At 45.9% G+C, this 25112-nt stretch overlaps 1 protein-coding gene across 1 annotated transcript; it reads left to right on the top strand.

The window, feature by feature from the left end:
• The first annotated feature begins 10 nt into the window (after window positions 1-10).
• On the top strand, window positions 11-23529 carry LOC118301419 (short transient receptor potential channel 4). The gene is made up of 15 exons (XM_047330588.1): window positions 11-763; window positions 3917-4158; window positions 5409-5627; window positions 9472-9612; window positions 9936-10112; window positions 10718-10918; window positions 17304-17649; window positions 18590-18729; window positions 18824-19024; window positions 19139-19260; window positions 19525-19720; window positions 19815-20009; window positions 20467-20508; window positions 20895-20984; window positions 21908-23529. Exons 2-15 carry the CDS (start codon window positions 4000-4002, stop codon window positions 22496-22498), a joined length of 2820 nt encoding a protein of 939 aa, XP_047186544.1. The 5' UTR covers window positions 11-763; window positions 3917-3999; the 3' UTR covers window positions 22499-23529.
• Window positions 23530-25112: the final 1583 nt, after the last annotated feature.

Below are 25112 nucleotides of genomic sequence, written 5' to 3'. Positions count from 1 at the left end.
ATATCGAGTGTGGTGCTTGTTTTTTTTTGTCTGCAGGTTGCGTGTCTGGCTGAGTTTCTCCCTGAGACTGAGGCTGCTCCCCACCTCGTTGCAGTGCCACGGCGCCCAATGCGTCTCCAAATGCGCACGAGCGAAATCTGCAGCAGCGCGCCACTCCGCAGACCTCCCGCCGGGCATCTGGCCCGCTCTGCGTCTCGACCCCCAACAGGTGGATGAGTCGAGTGGGCAGTGAGCATCGGTGGATAAACTACACACCCCGAGGGCAAACTGGAAGTGGGAGTCCACCGGGGGAAACTTCGCTGCCGCGTATTTTCGTCCGTCTCCAGGATTTTGTTGCGCGGCCAGCTGACTGCGGTGCGCGCCGGTCTGCGCCTTTTCTTCTCTTCCCCCCGAAATACGAGCGGAGGGAAGTCGTGATCAAAACTGACCGAATCCGGATCTACGGTTGGAATATTGTCAACACGAGAATGGAAAATGCGGACTAGATTCAAAAGAACAAACAAACAAAAGCCAAGAGAGAGAGACGGACTGGCATCACAACGAGGCACCAACACGTCGACGAGCAGCGTCCCTGTGCAGGTCCACTGCAGTTCTCACATCTGGGTGATGCTACGTTCAAGAAGTTTTGGGTTTAATGATTTTTTTTAAATTATTTTAAAGCTTCACGCCTCATTGTTTCACTAGTCCTCGTGTGGTCTCGGGATATTCTCTAGAAGGAAGACAGCTGATCTCTACAGAAGTCCCAATGCCCGACATCCCAAAGGTTAGTTTGCTCGCTCCTTTGCACCTGGAAATTCGCATCTTTTTTTGGCAACAACGCCAGCGACGAGGAGCCAAAACCGTAAATATAAATGATGTCACTGGGCGCCGTTAGGGTCCCTCAGCACGAAAGGACCCCAGCTGGCACAAAGAGTACAGTCGTCCTCTTTTATCTCAAAAGCCATCTTTATTTTTATCCATGCGCTTCCCCCTTTGGAGCATTTCTCGCCCACAGACGCAGAGAAAATAGAAATGTCAGACATCTCACCTGTGAGTTCGCACGTGCCACTGTCAGCCAATTACCTGTTGTCTTGTGTCGATTAGTGATCGCTGACAATTTTATGACTGTCTTACTCTGGGTGTATAAAGCACAGTGCAGGTGCTGCACGGAGAGCCCATCCACAGTATGCAGTGTTCTCCAAATCTGAAGATCATGCATTGATTCAATGAAACAAGTCCGTGTGTGTGTGTGTGTGTGTGTGTGTGTGTGTGTGTGTTCAATAATAGCACCTATGAGCAGACCATCCACACATGGTGTTTCTGCTTGGTGGGTGTCCCAACTTCACAATCAACAGTCAACCCGGCGTTTATTCAGGAATGGCGATATGACAAGAACAGAACAAGTCATATTATTGCGCCGCAGGTGACATCGCCCATATGATGATGTGACCTGATATCCAAGATCTGCCCAACAGGAATTGACATAAAACTCTCAGTGGAGCAATGAAACCATTCAAGTGAAACTGACTATGAGTAAATGTAGGAAACATACGTTAGAGGATAAAACTATCAAGTTGTTTTTCTTCGCAATTGCCGGCCAATGTGAACATCGGCAGCTCTTCTTGGCGGGCGACCACACAACACTAGCACTTCTGGCAAGAAGCCATGTTCCGTGGCAGAGAAAATATGAAGCACCTTTAAGAAATAGTCTTTCCTACTGTATTACACTGACTCTCTCCGCGCGGTGCACGATGCTCACTCGTGTTATTCCCCATGTGGTCAGTGAAACTGTTGCACAAAGGGGCCCTGTCAAACCAATGCCCAGTATACAGGAAGAAGTTTCGGAGCAGATTGTACTTTTTCATGATGATTGCTGGTGTTAATTTTCCTAGTGGAAGGAGGTGAGACATTTCTACAGCACCTAAGTGGCACCTCGACTGTGAGGGGGGATGAAAGGTGACATCATGTGAAAGGGAAGTTGCCATAGGAACCCCCCGCTCACAGGGCATTGCTCCTTCAATATCGCCCCACTTTGGCGTTATTATCTGCGTTTCGGCCATCTTGCCATCCTGAGCATCGTGACAACACCTTTTGGGGAATAGTTTGCCATTTTGGGCAATATTTTTATTTGCCTTCCTGCTGTGAGTCAGATTGAAAGTCGGATACCACTTCCCATACTGCCGGCCGCCGGTTAGCCACAGACTGGAAGCGACTGGGGACACACCTCACTAATAAACCCGCTGTTAAGTGAAAACAATGCATTGTGGGGTTGTTTTGACAGGCCGTCATTACATTATTGCTGTTACAAAGCATTTCAGGATTTAATGCAGTCCAATTATGGGCTCGATTTTTTCCCTCTGAAGTCCGCAGTCATGAGGCCAAAGAGTCCGGGACACGTGTGCGTGCTGGCCAAGAAATAATCAAGCAGAAAAAAGAAACGTGTTGTTTTTACACTTTTTATGCAGATTGCACTAACAAGATGTGATGGTTAATCAGTTACCCGTTTTATTCCCCTTCAAAGGAGATGGATTTTTCTATTGTCTTGCGCTAAACGGAGCCAACCGACGCTGGCTCTGAATTCATATTTACCATGCACATGTGAGAGTGGGATCAATGTTTTCCTTTAACTCCAAGCAAGAAAGCAAACGTGTTGTGTTCCATATGTATATAGTTATCAAAGGATTTGCTGTAGCGTTTTTAACCGGGGTTGCAGTGAGTCTGTTAATGCACTCGTTATTTTTCGAGGATGGAGATACAAAGGGGTAATGAGTTCTCCTGACACAGCGGTTGTAGGAGAAACACTTTGGCCACTTGAAGTGCTTTCTTCTATATAATGAGAAACATTTAAACTTTTCCGCTCCTCTTTTATTCTTCAGCCTCGGCACCGCACCCTCCCCTTGTCCTCTCAGTCTCCGGTGTTTTGAAAGGGCATTAGCTAATCCCTCGTGTTTATATTCACTTCTTTTTGTGCATCTGTTCAGCTGTGTTTATAGAATGAGGCCCTGAATATTGTTGCATGGTCTGAAGTGTTTATGCATGTGCTTATAGTGACATAAAATAACATCATATAAAATTATCCCTTCATCTTCTATTCATGTTTTAAATTTTACAGTAATATTCTCATTTTATTAGTTACACCAATCTGCAGTCCTGCAACACAAACCCTGTCTTCATCTTCTGTCGGATCTGCTTCACCGAGGTGTTGATCCAGTTGTGTGATCCTTTTGGAGGACGTAGTTTGTTGCAGTTGGACTGTATTCGTTTCAGCACGACGAACTGCCAAAGCTCTCCGTCCAGAGGACCCAGAGAACTTCGCCTTTACCTTGTTAGGGGGGGACAAACACGGTTCTGTGTCACTGCGAGGGGTTTATTTTCGGAAGCAGCGCAAGCGAGAAAAAAGCTGGGAGCGCCATATTCTGCTGTCACCAGGCAACCCATAAGTCAACTGCTGTCAATCAATCAGAGAGCACCGCCAATGACATTGACTAAAGCTCGTTGGCTAAAGATTTTTTTCTGGTTTAGTTTGGATTTGCGAGTCGTGTGAGGTGTTTATGTGTCCAGGGCTTAAAACCTTGTGAGTTTATCACAAAAAATTGCAACACGTGCAATTCTAAGGTGTGTGGAGATCAATAGCGAGGCAATAAATGCTCCAGGGCTCAATGTCAATATGTATTTCACTGTAAAAAAAGAAAAAAAGGGGATCAACCTGCAGTAAACATATATTAGTAGACTATTTCAATTTGCAAATCAGACCTCAGACAGTAATCATAAGGAAAGACTTAACAGTAAATCATGTTATTAATTTCCATGGATAATGTACATACTTCATCTCTGTCTGTATAATCCTTGCACCTCTGTTCCCGTCTCCTCTTCTTCTCTTACCCATCTTTTCTCATGCCGTCTCCCTATATAACACCGTTGTCCCTGTACTTTCTAGTGTGCACCCCCCCTGCCTGGCTCACCTGGCCGCAGCCGTAGCAGTGTGTTAGCAGGGTGCTGGTGAGCCAAACACCCAGGGAGATGTCACAGCTCTACTATCGGCGGACGAGCAGCTCCTCGTACCGGGACCGCATCCCGCTGAGGATCGTGCGGTCCGAGTCGGAGCTGTCGCCGCTGGAGAAAGCCTACCTGGGAGCTGTGGAGAAGGGGGACTATGCCAGTGTCAAACATGCTCTGGAGGTGTGTGTGTGTGTGTGTGTGTGTGTGTGTGCGTGCGTGTGAGCGTGTGTGTGTGTGTGTGTGTGTGTGTGTGTGTGTGCGTGTGTGTGTGTTGGGGCTGGGGGGGGATAATTTGATTGGTGAATGGATAAATGAATGCTGCCACTGACTCACTAAAGTATGGATGGACAGATGGATGGATATTAAATCCTTAATCTTATTGGTCTGATTTAAAAAAAAAAGACAAGAAAAAAGAGAAACGATAAAGACTCATGGGTAAGATGTGCAGCTGCTCATTTCCAACAACATCTGGGGCCTTTATTTACCAAGTGTCAGACCTTTAGTAGACACAAAATATTGGGCGCCAGGGATGCCTAAAATTATGGGGGGGGGGAGTAGAAGTTTTATCACGTAGTAATTAAAATAACCAAGATAAGAAGCAGTAAAAAGAAAAAGCTTTAGCTTTAAGCTGTACTTTGGATCCCAGTGTGTTCTACAAATGGCAGGAGACACATTGGGACAGCATTTGAATTGTGCATGGCTTGTCCATTTAGAGATGGATGGAATTAATTAACCCTAACCCATTTAAAAAAAATAACATTCCAGAGTTAACTCCTCCTTATTTTCCCATACGCAAACTAAAGAAGACACTGTTTTCACATGTGCCGTATAAAGACAGATATGACCACCAAAGCTTCTACTAAGAGCACTCACACACACACACACACACACACACACACACACACACACACACACACACACACAACGTATGATGGACAGATTAAAAGTAGAAGGCTCAAAATCAATGCAGCAGAACCGGAGATATATCGTCTCATCGATTTCCTCCTCGACATGTCGACACCTACGTTACCCACAATGCAACTGCGGACCGATTCAGGTGTGTTGAGTCAGAAGTGGTTAACACCGACAAAGCCTTGAACCGCAGGAAGCGGGCAGAGCAGAGACGAGAAGCCGTTGCCACTGCACCGGCTCTGTAAAGATTTTCTTTTCCACGCTAGCAGCGGTTCTGCCTCAGAACCTTTGAAACACGGCGATGTGTGAAATCGCCGGGTTAGGAGGGGATGTGGTCGTCGCCGTCGCAGAGACGAAGCAGCGGAGCAAAAACCGCTGTACCCCTGAGTTGCTCTGTCAGATCTTAAGGATGTGAAGAGACTTCCCCCCTCTCGAAAAATCAATGTGAATTCTGCACCGGTGGGTATTTGACCCCACCAATCACGTTGTGGTGGTTTCTTCAACCTCATTTTGCTCAGGAGGCGGAGATCTACTTCAAGATCAACATCAACTGCATCGACCCCCTGGGCCGCACGGCTCTGCTGATCGCCATCGAGAACGAGAACCTGGAGATCATCGAGCTCCTGCTGAGCTTCAGCGTGTACGTCGGCGACGCCCTGCTGCACGCCATCCGCAAGGAGGTGGTGGGAGCGGTGGAGCTGCTGCTGAATCACAAGAAGCCCAGCGGCGGCATGCAGGTGAGGCGGGAAGCAAGGCGGGGGGGCAATTGAATCATAGCTTCAGATTAAGGCGTGCTTTATTCGTGAGGCTTGGGGGGCATCACTGAGGAATATCTGAGGAACTACAATTGTTACCTATGTACTTTTACTTTTTGTGTCCCTTTTTCCTATCATCATGTTTTGGTAATTTTGGCATCAATATTTTTTTTTTTTTTAATTTTTGTGCCAGTTTTGCCAGTGCACATTGTACAGAGCCACTCACAAGACGTGTGTGTTTTTTTTTGTGCCGATTCTTAAAACGTATGCATAATCGTTCATATAACAAATGAACAGTGGCCCAAATGTCAAATCACAGGAGTAACTTTGGATGGAACTGAGTGATGGGACGCCGCGTCAGTCAGTAAAATACTGCTAGACATTGTGTTGCCGTGTGTGTGCAGTTTGCGTTTGAGCCTTTTGGACCATCCAAAATAATTGACCCATCACTGTTGGCAACAACAGTCACGCTTAAAAAGCCGTTTGCATAACTGTTTCTTTTCTTTTTTAAAGGGGGACAGGTCTTACTGAAAGAAGTGAAATGAGCATGTCCGCCAAGAAAAATGATGGTGTATAATTTAATTTTGTAATATCGAGCGTATTAATGTTTCCTTTTTTTTTTTTTAACCTTGAAAAGATTCCGATTGGTTTGTCGTAAAATCAGACCCCTCCTCCTGGCTGATGAGAAGTGCTGCTTTTAATGCTTTAATTACTGTAATCCAAAACAAACAGTCTACTTTATTTCAGATTCGCTGCTCCTTTGCACTGATCGCTCTCCACTCAAAGAGAGTTTTCTTTTCGCTTAGGTGCTCCTGCCACACATCTATTGTTCACATTGGAACACACACACACACACACACACACACACACACACACACACGCACACATGCATCACCCGCTTCCCTTCGTCTCCGCTCCCCATCAGCCGTAATGCACCATGAACATGTTTTTTTGGGCTTCATTGATCAACTGTAGGGGAGGTAGTATTTGTCTTCCTGCTGTGTGCCGTTAGAAAACCGGGGGGGGGGGGGGGGTTCTAAAGTTAGAAACAAGAAAAAGGAAAACACATCAGAGAACAAAATAGAGCACGAGCACAAGAGATGGTCTGGCGGCTTGTTTGTTAAATGGATGCGGTGGAGACTGAGAGGCAGAAGCCCCCGAATTCGCCGTCCGAACCCCTTCGCTGTGACATCTATCAGCCGCTACATCGCCTCTTTACCGCCGTGTCTCGGTTAGACAGTGCCTCCCCCCATCACATGAGTAGATTGTGAAAATAGATCACTGCCAAATCTCCCCGAGAGAAGCTCATTGATTGTATTAATACAATTTTTTTTAAAAAGCTGTCTGGGCGAAGTGCATTCTATCTGTCGCCGGCGTCGTCTGTGATTCATTTATTCAGTTCTTTTAAATGGGATTCAATTTATGCTTTGCTGGAGCTGTGTGCATTCGTCCCTCTGTTTCGCGAGGCCGTCTGAATGATGTGTTTGTAAAAATGAATCCCGCGTGTGTGTTGTGGCCTGTTTGTTTTTTTCCACCAAGCGGTGCCGTGGCATTTTTGAATAGCTTCACATATTATCCCTCCGGGTGCGGATATGCATCTGTGGCTGGCACAGACGCTGGAGCTCACACTTTTTCTTAATTAAAGGAGACTGCGGGTGCTTCTGTGCTTTTGCTTTTTTCCCCCGCCGTCTTCTATCGTCTACTTTTTTGTTTCTCCGTCTTCCATCAGTCTTCTCGCGGCACACTTTGCTCAGTCGTTTTTTGGGGGTTTCTGTGCAGCCTTCATTGCGTGTGCATATGAAGATAGTTATGTAAGCGAATCCCCTCTTCTTCCCACACAGCATGGTGTAAAGTAAGCTTTATCATGCCTGCAGTAAATCCACAAAGACTTGAGCTTGTTTTTCGCAGTGTCATTCAAAAAACAATGTCCCATTTTATATAGCAGCTTTATAATAAAAAAAAAAAACGTTTGTGATGTTTTATGGTGACAGGTGGCAACCAATGGGGAGGCCTTTAAAAAAAAAAGGGAGCACACAGTGTAAACAAAGGCAAAAGCACAGTGTGATGTTGCATATTCAAATCAATACGCTGATGGTGGATGCCTCATTGTGACATGAGTAGCAGACGTGCACTACGCGGACAAGTGGGCTACGACTCCGATTCCTATCTCCGCTGTTATCGTGGCTTCACATGGACCAGCCTGCACTGCTCCTGCTCCAGGCTTGGGCACGGGCCAAGGCTGTTTGATGTAGATTATTTGATGTCCCTCCTCCTCCCACATGGAGGACAGAGCATAAAAGCTTATTAGATCACCCTCCTCTGCAAAATATGACAACTCCGACACTTTTTGTGATGCACTGTTGCTCCGAGAGAGAGCAAACTACACAAGGAGCCGATGTCCGCATGATTAAATGACTCTGGTTGTGCAGCATATGATGAAATGTTTTTGAGGACACGAAGCAGGCCCCTGGATAACTATTCCTCATATTTAGTTCCTTGGAGAGTAGTGGTGGCGGAGCATCTCTGGTACTATTTCTGTTCGTACTTATAATAGACGACTTTGAAGAGAATCATCCTTTTTGGAACAACTACAGTGCAGCCTATTCGGATCTTGTCTAATATCAGACTTTTGCAATTACATATGTTGTCTTTAAGGCATTTTGAATTAATTAATCACATGAAATCTACGTAGTGAACTTTGGTAAGATATACACACCACAAAATGTTGTACATTCGTGGTCTTCGGAGGAAGAATCCTTACGACCTTGTTGATACCTTGACCCAAGGGGTTTTGGTCAGACTAAACCCCGAGGAGGTATTGATTAAAAAGTACAGCAATCTTAATATATTCTTGTATATCTTTGTGTAGAGGCCCGCAAACCCAAGACTACTCAGAGCGTTTTAACTTAGCTTATAGCTTCAGATGCTGTTTCCCCGACTTCCCTGTAGTTATGGAGAGTTCCCTCTCTATCACATCGACAGTCCGCCCACGTGGCCTGTCGTCTTTCTCATTGGTACTTATTGGAGTTGTGTGACCTGTGAGTTCGACCTGTTGTCAACCTGACCAGGTCTAATTACTCAGTGTGGGCGTACAGAGGCGTTTACCGCCGGTGGCGTTGAGAGCTTTCTCACCGGCACCCCGGGCCCCTCATTATCTATCCGTCCCTGCCTCTGCGTCTGTTTGCTGGATAGGTCCTTGCACGTTTGGTTCTTATCTTTCAAACCCTTCTCTGACCATCCATCCCCGCTCTCTCCGCCCTTGCTCCCTCGCCACAGATATCAGATAGTGGCCATTCAACTAAAAGCAGTGCAAAGGGGCAGCGTGTGCCTCCGGCGCCCGCAGCCACTGTCTTGCCACTGAGTGACATGGCGGACAGCCAACGGGCTGAGCCGCGGTCGGCGATAAGAGGGTCTGTGCCGAGTGAGCTTCTCTCCGGGCCTAATGATTCCCCCCTGAAATGTGTGAAATATTGCTGCTGCTTTTCACTGCGCCGCGGCCTGTGCCCTTTACGGCGGCCTCGATATGGATGACATGTTGTCCGCAACTTTGCTAATTACTCACCGGTATCTTCACTGCCCAAAAGCCATATGGCTGTTTTTCTCGATCGTGCTTCTTCCATTTTTTTCTTCATCGTAGAGACATTTAAACTGCTCTCTGAGGTGAACGAGAGGTTCTGTGTTTAACCAAACCAATTACTGTGCTCTGAGCATGTCTTTAAACCTGACTGGAGAGGGGGGGGGGGGGGGGTACTCCATGGCCCATGGTTTAATTAATATGCAGTGTATGTGATTAAAGCTTTTGCTCGCTCTCCTCTCGCCCTGACAGGTTCCTCCCATCCTACTGGACAAGCAGTTCTCGGACTTCACCCCCGACATCACTCCCATCATACTCGCTGCACACACCAACAACTATGAAATTATCAAGCTGCTGGTGCAGAAGGGCGTGTCCATGCCGCAGCCACATGAGGTCGGTAAACCACGTGTCTCTAACCAGGTCTTTGTTTTTTTTAATTTAGTTGTTATTATCAGATTCGAAACCACATGTATCCAAAATGTCAACAAAAAGTCAGAGTTCCACTGCATTTTTTTTAAGTCACTCAGATAATACACAAGATCACTACAGTATCCATACTACTAAGTATTTCACCTAGTCTTATTCATTAAACACATCGTCAGCTAATATCAGAATAGAGGCCGATAGATATAGCACACGCATTGCTATTACCAAACACAGGAGAGCTTCACTAAATGTGTCCATGCTTTCTTTGTTGGGGGGGGGCGGTGTTGCAGGTGCGCTGTAACTGCGTGGAGTGTGTGTCGAGCTCAGACGTGGACAGCTTGCGGCACTCGCGCTCCCGCCTCAACATCTACAAAGCGCTGTCGAGTCCCTCCCTGATTGCGCTCTCCAGCGAGGACCCCTTCCTCACCGCGTTCAGGCTCAGCTGGGAGCTGCAGGAGCTCAGCAAGGTGAGGGACACGGCAGCCACGCAGCCGCCAAACTGGAGCCGCAGCATCGCCATTTTGATACAGAAATTGAAGAACTGAAAATACAAAACTGTATGTTACGATGCTGTTATTTGACCTTCGGTGGTTTGTCAGTTTATTAGGCGAGCTTTATTGTGAAAGCGTTAATATAAATCTCTGGTAATCTTCAGCTACAATTTTATGGAACCCAAAGATAATCATTTTATTTTGTAGTGAAGCTTCATAGCTAATAGAAATCCGAAGATCGTTCATGGATGCAAAGCAGAAATATTTCAAGACGGATGCTCTCTGTGTATCAGTGTGGACACTGATTGCAGCAGATGCAGTTTACATACATTTTGACATATAATGTGTAAGATTACATTTGAAAAGTTGAATATGAATATGTGAACAAGTCGGAAAACAGCTGCATGAAACAAAATAGCCAGAGGCAAGGTTTTTCTTTAGAAACACGACTTTCTCGACAAACCTGTCCTCAAAGACCTTCCCTGAAGTATGGATTTTTTGTTCCGGCCGCCAGCTTCTTCCCGGCTCTTGGATGTTTACAGACGCCTGTATTCGGTGTGCACTCCGCCCGTGTCCTTCAGGTGGAGAACGAGTTCAAATCGGAGTACGAGGAGCTGTCGCAGCAGTGCAAACAGTTCGCCAAGGACCTCCTGGACCAGACGAGGAGCTCCAGGGAGCTGGAGATGATCCTCAACTACCGGGACGATATCAGCCTGTTGGAGGAGGAGAGCAACAACGACCTGGCGAGACTCAAACTAGCCATCAAGTACCACCAAAAAGAGGTAAAAAAGTCAAACGGCCATTGCACATCACTCATTAAACCAGGTGCACGCAAGAATGAGAGAGAAACTGGTGCTTTAAGTTCTTCAGTAATGGGAGTGAGGAAGGGGATATCCTCCTCTTTCACGTAAGACTGAGCGGGTTATATAGGAATGCACTATCCCAGTTTTGTGGCCATTTAATTTTGCTTCATATATAAGTATTCACGACGCTTTTCCTTGGCTCTCTCCTCTTTTTGTTTGCTACACGATACTGTACAACTTGTGCCACTTGTCGCCTGGGGAAGACTGCAAGCCAAAACGGTGTCTTCCCATATAGGTGTCACTGCTGCCTGCTGATATGAATCTGCTGATATGAAACAGACAGACAGACAGACAGACAGACAGACAGGGGGGAGCTTCACCAATGTGTTGTAGCTGCAAGGTGATGCTTGATTCGATGTTTAGATTGTGGCAGTACAATTCAGTTTGAACGAGATGTGAAATTGCCCCCTAACCCTGTCTTTCACTGCAGCCTATTGCAGGAATGTATGCGGGGAAAACGTTCGGTAATCAGAGGCACTGATTACTTCCGCGGTCCACTTTCAGTTTTCGCGCCGAGCACACAGTTTTATTCAGCAACCTTTGCAGGACCTGACTTGCATTCGAAGCGTTTCTAAATAATTCTGTTTTACAGTCCACCGATTGGATGCTTTTTTGATTCCGGTGTGTGATAAATGCTTTGCCAGCGAGCAGAGACGTGGACAATTAGTATGCAAATAAGCTCAGTTAAAGGTGCATTTTAGTTCCTGTATTTATTCCTGTAAGTATTTAATCAAATGTGTGCTCCTGCTATACAAACCCTCAGCAACTTATTTGATCATAAGCGATGTGTCTCTAGATTTTGTGGCATTTTTCTCTTCAAAGTTGGTTAAATGCAGTCAGTTGAATGATAATTGTGACTGATGAGTAATGGAAAATGTCTTTTGAGTGATTATATTGCATTGACTTTTCTCCTCTTTTGTAGTCATGGCTCCAATCACATTACACACGGCTACCAGAAATATATCTAATGCATGAGCTTTGCTTTTTTCTGGGTGTTAATGGAAGATATTGGAAGCCTGGCTTTGTTAAATCGTAAAGTTATTGGATAGTTGAAGGCCTCCTGAGGTGAAGCACAAATCCAAGTGATATTACAGCACACAATCGTTCCGCTGAATACTGAGGTGAAGCGGAAACGATCGAGAGGCGGGACGGACACATTACTCCCAGGAGCGGCTTGTATTCCCGCTCAGCTGTCTTCTGCGGGGAGCTCCGCTCGGGTTGTCAGAGAAGAATGACTTTCCTGTAGTAGTCTCGATTTGTTACACTGCAGTTTCCTTCTCCCTTCCAACCAGGAGCGACAGCTCGGACAGACGACCGTGTTGAGTCAGAAAAAGAAACAATTGGGAGCGCGGTCATCTCACTGCACCCCTCTGCTGAGACGTTCTCGCTGAATATAAAGTAAATCAACATCAAACATGTGTGTGTGTGTGTGTGTGTGTGTGTTGCCAGAAATTATTAGCAGTGTTGTAGTGTGATTGATGTAAAAAAAAAAAAAAAAAGATCTCTCTCATAAAATCATCGTTCTCTGTTATTGAATCCTCAAAGTCTTCTTTTCCCAGCGACAAATGAAAATCCAAAATTGGCTTCAAGAATGTTCTTAAATTAAAGTTACAACTAGATAATCTTATTAGAGTGGAAGATTCAATTTTACACAGAGCAGAATTCAATTTAAAGAGTATTCAGCAATGCAGTAATCGTTGCTGGTTTTAGCATGTGCAGAGAATTTTGGAATAAGCTCAACCGTTTGTGAAAATACATTCAAGTTACTGCCAGTGCCACGTCCATCTATAGTTCTGAACTATCCCTCGATTTGGCGAAAAAGAAACATGAGACGCGCGGAGTACTTTACAGCTTTGAAGATCTTTTTACCGTACACTTACATGACATGAAGAATTTGCAGTGGGTGATTATTATTTTTTTTAGCTCTGTGTAGCACAGGCACTGTAACAGCGTTGTTTACTGCAGATATGGACACACACACACACACACACACACACACACACACACACACACGCACGCACGCACGCACGCACGCGGAGGGAGTTGATGGGATTGCTTTGTGCAGATGTGACAGATGATCTTTAAGCCCGACAGGGTTTCGCCCCCTGCGAGGCTCCGAGGGTTAAGTGGACACTTAGTTGTTCTGGAAAAGGCCGGTTATTATGTTCAGCACATTTCTCAGCACGTCTCTTTGTCATCTCTTTCACCGATTTAGCAGACAAAAACACACTCTAGCTCTTATAATTGGTGCGACCCTCAGTCTGAATGCGTTGGGTTTTTCAGTTGGGGTTTTTTTTTTCCTACGGCGAGTGTCCCAGTGAGTCATTGGGAGCCCGTCTTTGACCCCCGACAGAACAGACTGCGGCGCCGTTTTCCTCTCTGTGTGCACACCCGTTTATGTTTTTGTGTTTTTATCCTTTCATCTGTGTGTATTTTTCCAGCTTCCGCGGCCGCTGCTGTGCCCCCGGGGTTTTAGGCAGACAATCTAAAATGGTCTGAAGAGAAAATCTCCACAGGCCTCCCGTCTAAAGAGCTTAGCCACCGGAGCAGTCGGTGCTTTGATGCAGTGGGAGGTCAAATCAGATAAATATGATCGGTGGCACATAACACATTCAAGTGCCGTTTATCCCCCTTTAACAGACTGAGGCTTCTAACAGTGGATTGCCCTCATTTGTGCTGATGCAAAAAAAGAGAAAACTAACGATGCAATGGAGGTGAGCACGCTGAAGATTCACAGCGAGAGCAGAAGCAGACTGTCTCCTTAAGATGTGAAATTCTAGAGGCGCCCGGGGAAACCTATCAATTGTAGAATGCTGTAGTTTGACGTTGCCCCCTTGTGATATTGCATAAAAACTGCAATTCGGTATTTCAGATGTGTTTAATGTCTCCATTAGATGGACATAAAAATCACACTAACAGGAATACATGTTACGGAGGGAAGGACCATTAGCACTCAGTTCTTTCTGCTGTGTCTGAAATGTTCAGCAATATCCCGCTTTTAAATTATGCATTTGTTTTTTTTAGTTTTTTCAAACCAAAAGAGGTCACACAACGTGTTCCCCATGCAGTGTGTTCAGACAGTCTGTATTTACACCTAATGCAGTGGTGTCAGTAGAAAGTTGTGCTTGATGTAATCTGATCATTTCTTCTCTACTCATTTATGTCAGCAACTCATTTTCAGGGACACATTTGCATGTCAAATTCAACAACAACAAAACAGACAACAGCAGTCGTCGAACACATATCCAACAAAATAGAGGAAAAGAATGAAAATAAAATAAAAATAAAATACTTTTTTTTTTATGGGCGAAAAGGAGTAGGAAAAAGTAAAAAACTTAAGTAATCATACCCCTTAATAATTAAATCATTATTTACAATAAACAAATACAATATAGAGCGTGACACTTGTCACCCCTAGTTACATATTTTAAAAGTGAAACTTTTCAGCGCCCGTTTGTACTTTCTTTGCCGTTGTCACGTGATAATGTGGACGTTTATGAATGACTATAGACTTATTATCTCTCGAGACTCGATCTGATTAAAGGGGCAGTAAGCGGTTTTTGAGAGAGCCTGTTTCTCTTTTTGTTGTTGTTGTGATTCTACTGCTCTGGCCGGGACGCGAAACCCGCGACCTGTGCGTACGGGTGTCCGACGCACTAACCACCGGGCCCAAACCGCAGAGTTGCAGTGTTACCCGCTAACACGTGGCTGTAGGTGTCGACGATTGATGTTTTACAAACTGCACGCGCAGTGTTGTGTGGTGCGGACCGCACCATGTACGGAGCCAGGGCTGATCTCGGCGCACACACAAAAGCGACAGCTAACGGACGGTGTGATTTTTACACACCGTGAATTGCTTTGGAATCGCTTACTGCCCCTTTAATTTAACATATGATGACCACAATGAGAAGGAAAACTTTCTATGTGCATATATTCTTATAATACTAACAACGATAAAGAAAAAAACTGAACTTGAAGTGAGTATCTTGCAAGCAAAGATGATCTCAGCCACGTAGGACCACATACAATTTGTGTATATGTATAAATCACTGGCGTTTGAATGAGTACATTTCTGAAGTATAAGGAAATAGCTTAATTTTCCATTTTAGAATCATTCTCTACCATCATTCTCTGGTCTTGGGCTCTTGAATTCTTGAACTTTAGCCAAAGCGAAAAGGAGATAAGAACGTAAAAAGCTGCCGGTCGTGCTCTTCTCAGTGTCCGTGAAAGTGACGAACAGTTTCAAACCTTCTATGTGAGTGAAGCCGCGGGCCGACATCTTCTCACAGAGCAACAGAGACGACCCACTCGTCCCCTCACACACTGTGAAGCACTTGGGGCAGTGAAGGTGGAGAGACGCTCCAGAGGGATTCGGTCTGAACTGTGTGAAGAAGACACATAAGGACAAATGTGACACACACACACACACACACACACACACTACTGCTGGAGTGTAAGTGGTTGAGGAGGTGCCACAACAGAGGTGTGACATGTTTGGGCTTTATCCCCAAGGACGATGGGCTGGAAGATACATTTCCAGATTGTCGTATTGAGTGTTATGATGAAGGAAAGTTAAGATTAAACAAAATGCCAAATAAAAACATTTGATATTAAATCAATAAAGGCCTTGATCCGGGCAAATGATCCTCTGAGTTTATTCTGCCATAGCTACGACTTCTCAGAAATTGCTTAGCTCTGACCAGTAGTTTGAAGTTTGGATGGAAAAAGTAAAATGCCTGCAGCCAAGCTGATAAAAAGTCTATTGTCTCTCTGTAGAATGAAATCATATGAACAAAATAACTGAAATAAGAACTAACCCCGAACCCTAAAACCACAGATTCCCCTTTTTTTTAAGTATGCGTATGAGAGTTGATAGAACAATTCTGTCTCGAGAGCTGCTGTAGAGTTCGAAACAATGTGGAGGGGGGTTCAAGTATGCTCTTTTATTTGATTATTTTTTCCTCGGCTGAAGTACTTTGTTACGAGACTTATCCTGCACCCACGGTTCTGCTTCAGACTTTTAGTGTAACTCAATGAGGTCATAGACAAAATGGCTACAACCTCATTAACTCATGCTCAAAGAAGTAAAAAGGAAAAGGAAAAAAAATGTTCTCGTTCCCCTTTTATTCCTTAATCGTCAGAATACGCGTTATCGCTGATCCTCCCAATTATCTTAATGCTCTCTCTCTCTCTCTCTCTCTCTCTCTCTCTCTCTCTCTCTCCTCATTGGGAGGAATAAAAAGGTATTGTCTTCTTCTCCACTCATCCATATGGAAATATGAGCCATTCTACTCCAGACCCCCACTCTGGTTCCCATGGTAACAAGGGCTGCGGAGTTTTCTGAACCGGCACCCGCTGGAGCCCGGTCAACACTTTCTCTGACTCTGACATAACTCCGATATGATAACGTTGATGTATCACAACAGTGTGCGTGGGGATGCTGTCAGATGTTTGTGTGCAATCTGAAACGCAGATTCCTCTTTATCACCAGAGGCCGTCGATGTGGCCTCCGTCGATGTGGCCTCCGTCAGTCTAATTTGGCGGAGAAGAACAAAGCTGCAGTTTCCGTGCACCGATATATATTTGGCCTCGCTGATTGTTTGTAACTTGCACTTTGTTACCAAGCAATCACAGCATTGACTCTTTCTATTTTTTTGATTTTTTTTCACTTTTGCCGTCACATAAGGCATCGATCCCTCGGCGACACGACAACAGCAGACAAGCCAAACAACAGAGAAGAAGACAAAATATTTTTCCACATGTTGATTCCCGTGTGAAACATCAATCCTGTAGTGCGGGTGAGAGATAAAACCTTGTCTGCTCTAGATGGTGTTCCAATCGCACTCGGACATCTCAGGAAGGAGAACTGTGTATAATATCTCAAAGGACTCGACAGAGCGTCGTCTGAGCACGCCATCCTCTAGTTCCTCGACAACATGTCGATTCCTTGTCACTGGCCGCGCGCCTTCCTTTCCGTCCACTACCTGATTTCCCTTCCGATAAAGCCATGTGCTGTTGTTGGTTGGCCTTTACATTTGTTTTGAGCAGACAACGCAGTCCCGTTGTCCGTTTCTACGCTCTGAACTTGGAACCTGCTGCCGGTGGCAGTTCTGGCATGTGGTCACCACCAGAGCATTATGTTCTGTGGAAAGAGCCGCTAAAAAGCCTCAGGCTGAGGACGGTGTGTCCCCGCAGGCTTTCATGCTGCAATCAGAGCTTGGATTAGTGCATGAGAAGTTTTATCTCTGTAGATCAAATGGCTGAACGGAATGACTCTGCCTTCCCTCTTCTCTCATGTTCTAAGTTTGTAGCTCAGCCAAACTGCCAGCAGCTGTTGGCGTCCCTGTGGTACGACCAGTTCCCCGGCTGGCGGCGGCGACACTGGGCAGGGAAGTTCTTCACCTGCGTCTTCATCGGCCTCCTCTATCCCGCGTTTGCGCTCTGCTACCTCATCGCGCCGAAGAGTCGCTACGGCCTCTTCATCCGGAAGCCCTTCATCAAGTTCATCTGCCACACGTCGTCCTACCTGACCTTTCTGTTCCTGCTGCTCCTCGCCTCCCAACACATTGTCACCACGGAGCAGGACCGGCAGGACAGGCAGGGCCCCGCGCCGACCACGGTGGAGTGGATGATCCTGCCCTGGGTGCTGGGTGAGTGCCGGGGGCGGGGGTCGTACGTGGGTGTCCACCCACGTGATGATGGAGGAGACGTTAAACTCCTCACACCTCTTTAGTTGGTTTGTGATCGGATTTACGAAGCTTCACTGTCCAAGGATCATGTTTCAACTGTGTGGTGTAGAAAATTGATCTGATTAATATGATAACCAGAAGCATCAGTTGATGTTGCCATGGCGAAAAAAACGAATCGGAGCCGCAAATCAGAGCTGTAGCAAATCCTCTCTGGGCTCAGGGTAAAAAGATTTAGGACTTATAAAGTGATGTGATAATTCCAAACGTTTGTAATTGTAGGTCAACCTTTAGGAATCTGTCAAACAAATCTGAGTTGAATGTGGAAACTTGTAAATCTTAAGTTGCCACAGTTGTGTGTGAAGCTGAAGTTACAAGTAGGAATGTTGATACTGTCTGGACGCCTGAGTCTGATTGGATGATGACAATCCAATCGCAAAGCCAACCAAAGGGCAGGGGGTCATGTTGCTGTGTGGTGTGTACGTCTCCTGGGTCGCAGGAGAGCCCGTGTCATCGTCCCCGTTGAAGTACGATGACCCGCGTCAACGTATCTCAGCAAAGATTACACCCGCTAGACATCAGCGTGTTTAATTTCTCCATCAGGACCTTATTTTAGCATCCTGACGTTAGCATGTAGCTCAATGCGCCACTGTGTCTGAATTCAGCCTCACGGAGCCACCGACTCTTATTCTTCTTAATAGAACAACCAGATATTTTCTGATGCAGACTCTGATCTTTTGTATCTTCTCATCTTCAACTCCCACTCACCTAAAGTTTTGCCGTCGCAGACCTTTACACAATCCCATGGTTTCCCAAAATAACAATGCTATTTGATCAGTGCCTGCCAGACACAAGAACTGTTTTGACAGATTCGAAAATCTCTATCTACTAAATCTATTTCTAGGATTCATCTGGGCGGAGATCAAGCAAATGTGGGACGGCGGTTTCCAAGATTATGTCCACGACTGGTGGAACCTGATGGACTTTGTCATGAATTCTCTATACCTGGCCACCATCTCCCTCAAGATTGTAGCCTACACTAAGGTAACCGACCACCCGTGAACAGCCGTGGCACCATCAGGTGCAGTGTGTCCCCACTCAATTTGTCCCCACGCATTCTGTTTCCCCCACCGTTCAGTACAGTGGCAGTAAACCGAGGAACCAGTGGGAAATGTGGCACCCGACACTCGTAGCCGAGGCCGTGTTCGCCATCGCCAACATTTTCAGTTCCCTGCGCCTGATCTCGCTGTTCACGGCCAACTCTCACCTGGGGCCGCTGCAGATCTCTCTGGGGAGAATGCTGCTGGACATCCTGAAGTTCCTCTTCATCTACTGCCTGGTGATTGTTTGCACGCACGGGGGGGAACATCAGCGGTCAGTGTGGGACAGTAGAGGGGACCGAAACACGTGCACCGGCCCATGAGTGTTATTTGCAATCACTGTCTCGCTCCAGGTCCTGCTGGCCTTCGCCAACGGGCTCAACCAGCTCTACTTTTACTACGAGACCAAGGCCTCCGATGAGAGGGGGAAATGCAAGGGCATCCGGTGTGTGGAGCAGAACAACGCCTTCTCCACGTGAGTTCACGGGAACTCAAACTCGCTTGCGTGGGCGCGCGGTGTGCTGTGCATGTGTGATGGCGTGACAGTGAGTGGCGGAGAAACAGACGGAGCGAAAGGCGTGAAAGATCTCGGTTGCCAAGAGAAACTGGCGTGTTGGCAGAATTCCATGTACCCGAGGGCAATTGAATTTTCTTTAGCTTTGTGAATAAAAAAGCTTGATGATCCATAAAATGTCTCCACACAATGTTTCTTTAAGTACCTACTATCTTTCCCTTGCAGGTTATTCGAGACCCTGCAGTCGCTCTTCTGGTCGATCTTTGGCCTGATCAGCCTCTACGTGACCAACGTGGACGCGGACCACCAGTTCACGGAGTTTGTCGGCGCCACCATGTTCGGCACCTACAACATCATTTCGCTGGTGGTGCTGCTCAACATGCTCATCGCCATGATGAACAACTCCTATCAGCACATCGCTGTGAGCGCAGCAGCAAGCACTCCACATACACATGATGAAATTCAAAACGTGCTTTTTTTCCTGAAAAAATCCTGCCCTAATCTCGGTTTTGCAGGACCACGCGGACATCGAGTGGAAGTTTGCCCGGACCAAGCTGTGGATGAGCTACTTTGAGGAAGGGGCCACTCTGCCGCCGCCGTTCAACATCGTCCCCAGCCCCAAATCTTTCTGGTACCTCATGTGTTGGATTAAGCGGCAAGTGTGCAAGAGGACGAATTCCAAGCGCACCGAAACCATCGGAACGCTCGGGGTAAGTGGGAAGTAAAACATTTTACTATTTTAACATTTCGATCTAGTTTGGCAACTATTTTGACAAGCGATTAATCATTTCAGTCGTTATTGAGAATTTTCTCTGCTTATCAAAAAGTCAGGATTTGCTGTCTTTTCATTTTTATAGATTAATAAGCAAAATGTCGTCTTGACATCTTCATGCTGCCACTTTTTCACAGTTTATTGTTGGCATTTTATAGACAAAAGCATTCATCAGTTAACAGAGAAAATTACAGATTAATGAAAATAATCTCTTGTTGCAGCCCTGAAGAGCGGAATCCATTTGTCTTTTTTAAATGATAGAATTTTAGATCAGAATCCTGTTGCAGCTTTCAGGGGCCATGTGTTGCGCGATGAAATTACGTTGTTTTTTTTCTTTTTCATCTCCGACTCTGATTCTCAATTGTCAATATCTCTGGCATCTGATGTCTGTGCAGAGGCGAGCAGCAGAGAATCTGAGGGTAAACCATCAGTATCAGGTAAATGTGTGTGTGTGTGTGTGTGTGTGTGTGTGTGTGTGTGTGTGTGTGTGTGTGTGTGCGCGTGCGTGCGACACAGATCACACATTTCGCCCCTCCGCCTTTCTCCACTCTCATTTTCACTCCGTCAATAGAATGCTTATGCAATGTCTCTCACAATAGACTGGACGATTACACCCAGTGGGATGTTCATCACATTCTTTGTAGAGGATTTTGCTATTCGTCCACATCTGCAGGGGGTTATTGTTGCACTTCTTACGGGAGCTGTAGCTTAAAAAGCCTTCCGAAATTGCACTGTACTGAAATGACACTTTCTACTTTACTCAGTAGAATATGTTATTGTGCTCAAAGGCTTTCCCCCCCCCCCCCCAACTGTTGTACTGTAGGAGGTGCTGAGGAATTTGGTGAAACGTTATGTGGCCGCCATGATCCGAGACGCTAAGACAGAGGAGGGCCTGACTGAAGAGAACTTCAAGGTAGGCCCAGGCTCCAAAAGGGAAATAAGAAAGGGTTCACTCGGCTGTTTCCAGACATTAAGTCCGGAGAATGGCTGCAAAATTGGGTCTTGATTCCGGAATTTGAGACTGTCCGGGTCAGACGCGTTCACAACAGCAGGAGAATTTCCATTGAGGTGTGCGTCCACTGGCTCGCCATCAGTCTTCTGGATATTTCCCTGCTGTATCCTCACATGCGCTCACTCTGACGTTTTTTCCCGTAAATTACGAAAAAGGGGACGGAAAATGTCCGAAGCAACGTTGGCAGACATTTCAGAAAAGTTCAGGAAGATGAAGCGGCTGGAGTGACGAATCCTCAGTCCGCGGTCAGAGCGGTGCTTTACAGCATCGTCCAGCACATCGTTTAGGTTTTTCCATTTGCAGCCCCCCCCCCCCCAAGAAAAATTCTCTAAAAACTCAGTTTATTGAAGACAGATATAATTTTTTTAAACAATGGTGAATAATGGAGCATTTAGCGGCTAGACAGCCAAGTGCTTCCCTGGTATTTATTACAGCTTTTTTCCATTATATTTAGTCTTTAAAATTACATTCTCCACACGCACAAAAGAAAAGAAAACTAAATCGTCATTTAGCAGGAGAGACTCTGGGCTTGTTAAGGCACATTGTGCGTTATTTGTAGGCTGTGATTCAAATCTTTGAAGAAGAGCAATTGCTTGAAAACTGTTAAAAACGTTCTCGTGAGAAGAAGAGCGCTATCATTACTGTATATCATCTTTTTATAGATTACACTTTATCCACTTAGTATTGACTGAGGTAAAGTGAATCAATACTCTGTGGAGTGCTCCGCAGACACCGACAGCTGAGACTGACGGGGACTAATGGGTGGATGAAAAGCATTAGTTAATTCACCGTGGGGGATCTCACTCTTTGCTTTGCTCTCCCAGGAGCTGAAACAAGATATCTCCAGTTTCCGTTACGAGGTGATGGGCATGATGAAGACGGGGAAGCCCGCCCTGCAGGGGGCGAAGGCGGGCGGCAGCTCGGCGGAGTCCGGTCTTGCCTACCCTCATTCCTCGCTCAAGGTTTCCCCCGGCCCGCAGAGCGGCCAGGTGAAGAGCAAACTCAACAGGTTCAAGATCGCCGCCTCCATCCTCAAGCTGGGCAGCTCCGCAGCTTCGCCCAGGCCGCCCGAGGCCTCCAACGGTCTGCCCAACGGACTCCTGCCCCTGGCCCTCGATGCGAGCGAGAAGTCGAGCCAGAGGAGAAACTTCCCCAAGGACATCGCTGACTTCGGCCTGTTCCAGAAACGCCACCGGGGGGGCGGGGAAGCCCCATCCGGCGCAGGAGACGTGGCCAGACGGATGTACTCTCTATCGGAGGAAGCGGGGGAGTCAGGGGGCTCGGGCGCGGAGGACGAGGCGGAGATCCCGGAGGGAGAAAGGGGGCAGGAAGGCGCTGCAGCCGCTGGGGCGGAGGGCGTGCACAGCGGGATCTCCGGTGCCAACTGCAGACCGGAGGAAGAGAAGAAGAAGTGAAGCCAAGGGGAAGGACACAGGCAGTTTGTCCTGCGTTGACCCAGTAGCTGGGCGCTGTTTCACAGCGGCATGTGGAGAAAGAGCGTTCGCGTGAGCATTGCCACGGGCCGCGTGATGCGCGACTGAAGACAGAGACCTGACAATCAACGGGAGCTGTAGGTGAACAATGCTGCCTCGGGCGCGTGCGTGAAAGTTGCCTGTTTCCAAAGAGAGTCCAACTTTTTCCAGGAATTACCACACTAATGATGGGCTGTGATCGGCGGAGACTCAGGGAGGCCTTTGGTGTACGAGTTTTTAAAAGGCTGTCGCATTTGGCAGCGAAAAAGGGAAACGAAAGCTCTAGCGGGTGCGTTGCAAGGATTTAGATTCCAGGATGAAGTCACTTCATCTTATCTCTTCCCGACTGGTGATTAGAAAGTAATTATTTCCTGGCACCGAAAGTTTCATCTTTCCTCTCTTTTTAAACCCCGCCCCTCTCCCTTTGCCCTTTGCCCTTGGCCCTTTGCCCTTTGCCCTTTGCCCTTTCTCGCTACCTCTTCTCCTTTTCCTGTTTATCTCCGCGCCGTTTTATCTCTTCCCATCCTTATCTCGCCGGAGCGATAGATATGTTCTGTTTCCGGACCCGACTCTCTGCCTTATTCCGTCCATTTTCTGCACTTTGCACACTTTACCACTGGCATACAGCATCTCAAGGGCGCGTCAAGCTCTGATCATGCAACAGCAACAAGTCGATGTTTTTCTATGCAAAAACCTGGGATTGTGAAAGGGGGGCCGGCCGTCGCTGTGTCGGGCGGCGACAGCTCATGACAAGTATTCAATATTGATGTGAGACACAGGATATTAAGCAGCCTATCAGCCATTTAAGAGCAGCACATTATTCATGTTTTATCACTCCTACAGAAAACGAACTGGTTGTTTTGAAAAGTTTTGCTGTTTTTAAAAACGGAAACCTTTAGATGTAATTAGTTAGTTTGTATGAATGACGTTATAGAGACTGAAACGGATCAGAAATAAACTTAAAAAGTACAGTATTTATTTGGTGGTTTTCTTTCTGTTCAGAGGTGGATTGCGGACAGACACGGATGCGGAGATGTTATCATGAAAGGCCAACGCAGTTGTCAGTTCTTTCTTTCATTCATTTGTTAACGATGATTGACGCCAAAGAAAAGGAGAGGTTTTCAAAAGGGGTTTAGATAAAAAAAAAAAGTTGTGCACTTCATTTTTGTTCAATGGATTTAATCTGTTAATTTAATCTTCAATGGCTTCATGTGGCACACAGGTTCATATTTTTCTATTTAGCTGACAAGCCACCAAACATGGTCTGAAAAAAAGAAATAGTTGACAAATCTCTCATTTACAGATTTCACCTCACTGCTGAGGTCTCCACAATAAAAGCACATACATGTGATGATGAACCGTTTGATGTTTCAGAGTTTCCAGACGAATGAGAATGAGGCCGAGGGAAATCAGAAATCATTTTGAAGTGCTTATAGCTCTTTACATCGAAAATCACAAATTACAAATTATCCACAGGCAAAACATCCTGTGACCCTGTTTGTCAGACAGGAAGTGCATTAATGGTTCTGAACATTATTTTGTTATTTCTCAATTTTAAAAATATATATTTAATATAATATTGATTAAGTCATCAACAAATATCTGCCCATGGCTTCTAACAGCCGTTAGAGCAAAACAACACAATAAGAAAAATATTGCATATGTGTTATTTGTCTGACAGCAATTTTTCCACCACTTCAGCACATGGTCTTATTCTGACCCTGAAAATAAAATTGATCTTTTTGTCACTCTCCTACTTTTACTTCTCAGTGGCCTGTAATTTTATATCAGCCAACAAGTGACAAAGTAAGTGGAAGGGGGGGAGAAAAAAAAAAAGAGATGAAATATTCAACAGATGATGAAACTGCTCCATGTGCGTGATCAAAAAGCTGCTGCTGCAAACGCCCCCGGGCTTGTGATGGAGATTCCAACCCAACTGGACTTAACCAGGCTGCCACAGATGCAGAGACACATTCATATGAAGTGGCATGTGTTCATGTTCAAACTCATTTCACAAATCTGAAGTACATTCCGTGATATTAGCCTTTTGTGATGCAAAGTGCAGTGTTAGTTCAAAAACAGTAAGAGATCTAACTAATAACGAAACAGGTTGTAATCCGATTCAAAATCAAAATGAATTATTGAATTCTTAACCCCCATGTCTTGTCAAGCATGACCTGTATGACTCAAAATGTACGTGAAGAACTTCACACACGATTCCATATTTTAGTCCGTCTTACTCTTTTAATTAGTTGAAATACATTCTGGAGACACGATTGAGCTGCATGTCTGCTTTCCTCTTCCTCTTCCCTTTGCCGTGGCCTGCAGGAGCTTTTTGGTCTTTTTTATTTTTTATTTTACAACCAATGGCACAAAAGTGAAAAAAAAAAGGAAGAAGAAAACTCGTGCCCAAGGCTCCAGCAGCAACAGTCACCAGCTGCAGCGAATGCAATAACCGACACAAACGGACCCACACACGCACAGTCGATACAATCACATACTGTTATTCCAAACACGACATGAGTCCACACACACAAGGGTCACAATTCATTACAGA

Source organism: Scophthalmus maximus, chromosome 2, assembly GCF_022379125.1.
Source record: "Scophthalmus maximus strain ysfricsl-2021 chromosome 2, ASM2237912v1, whole genome shotgun sequence".
NCBI classification, from domain to species: domain Eukaryota; kingdom Metazoa; phylum Chordata; class Actinopteri; order Pleuronectiformes; family Scophthalmidae; genus Scophthalmus; species Scophthalmus maximus.
The sequence above is the reverse complement of the archived record's forward strand: the minus strand, read 5'-3'. Positions and strand labels throughout refer to the sequence as shown.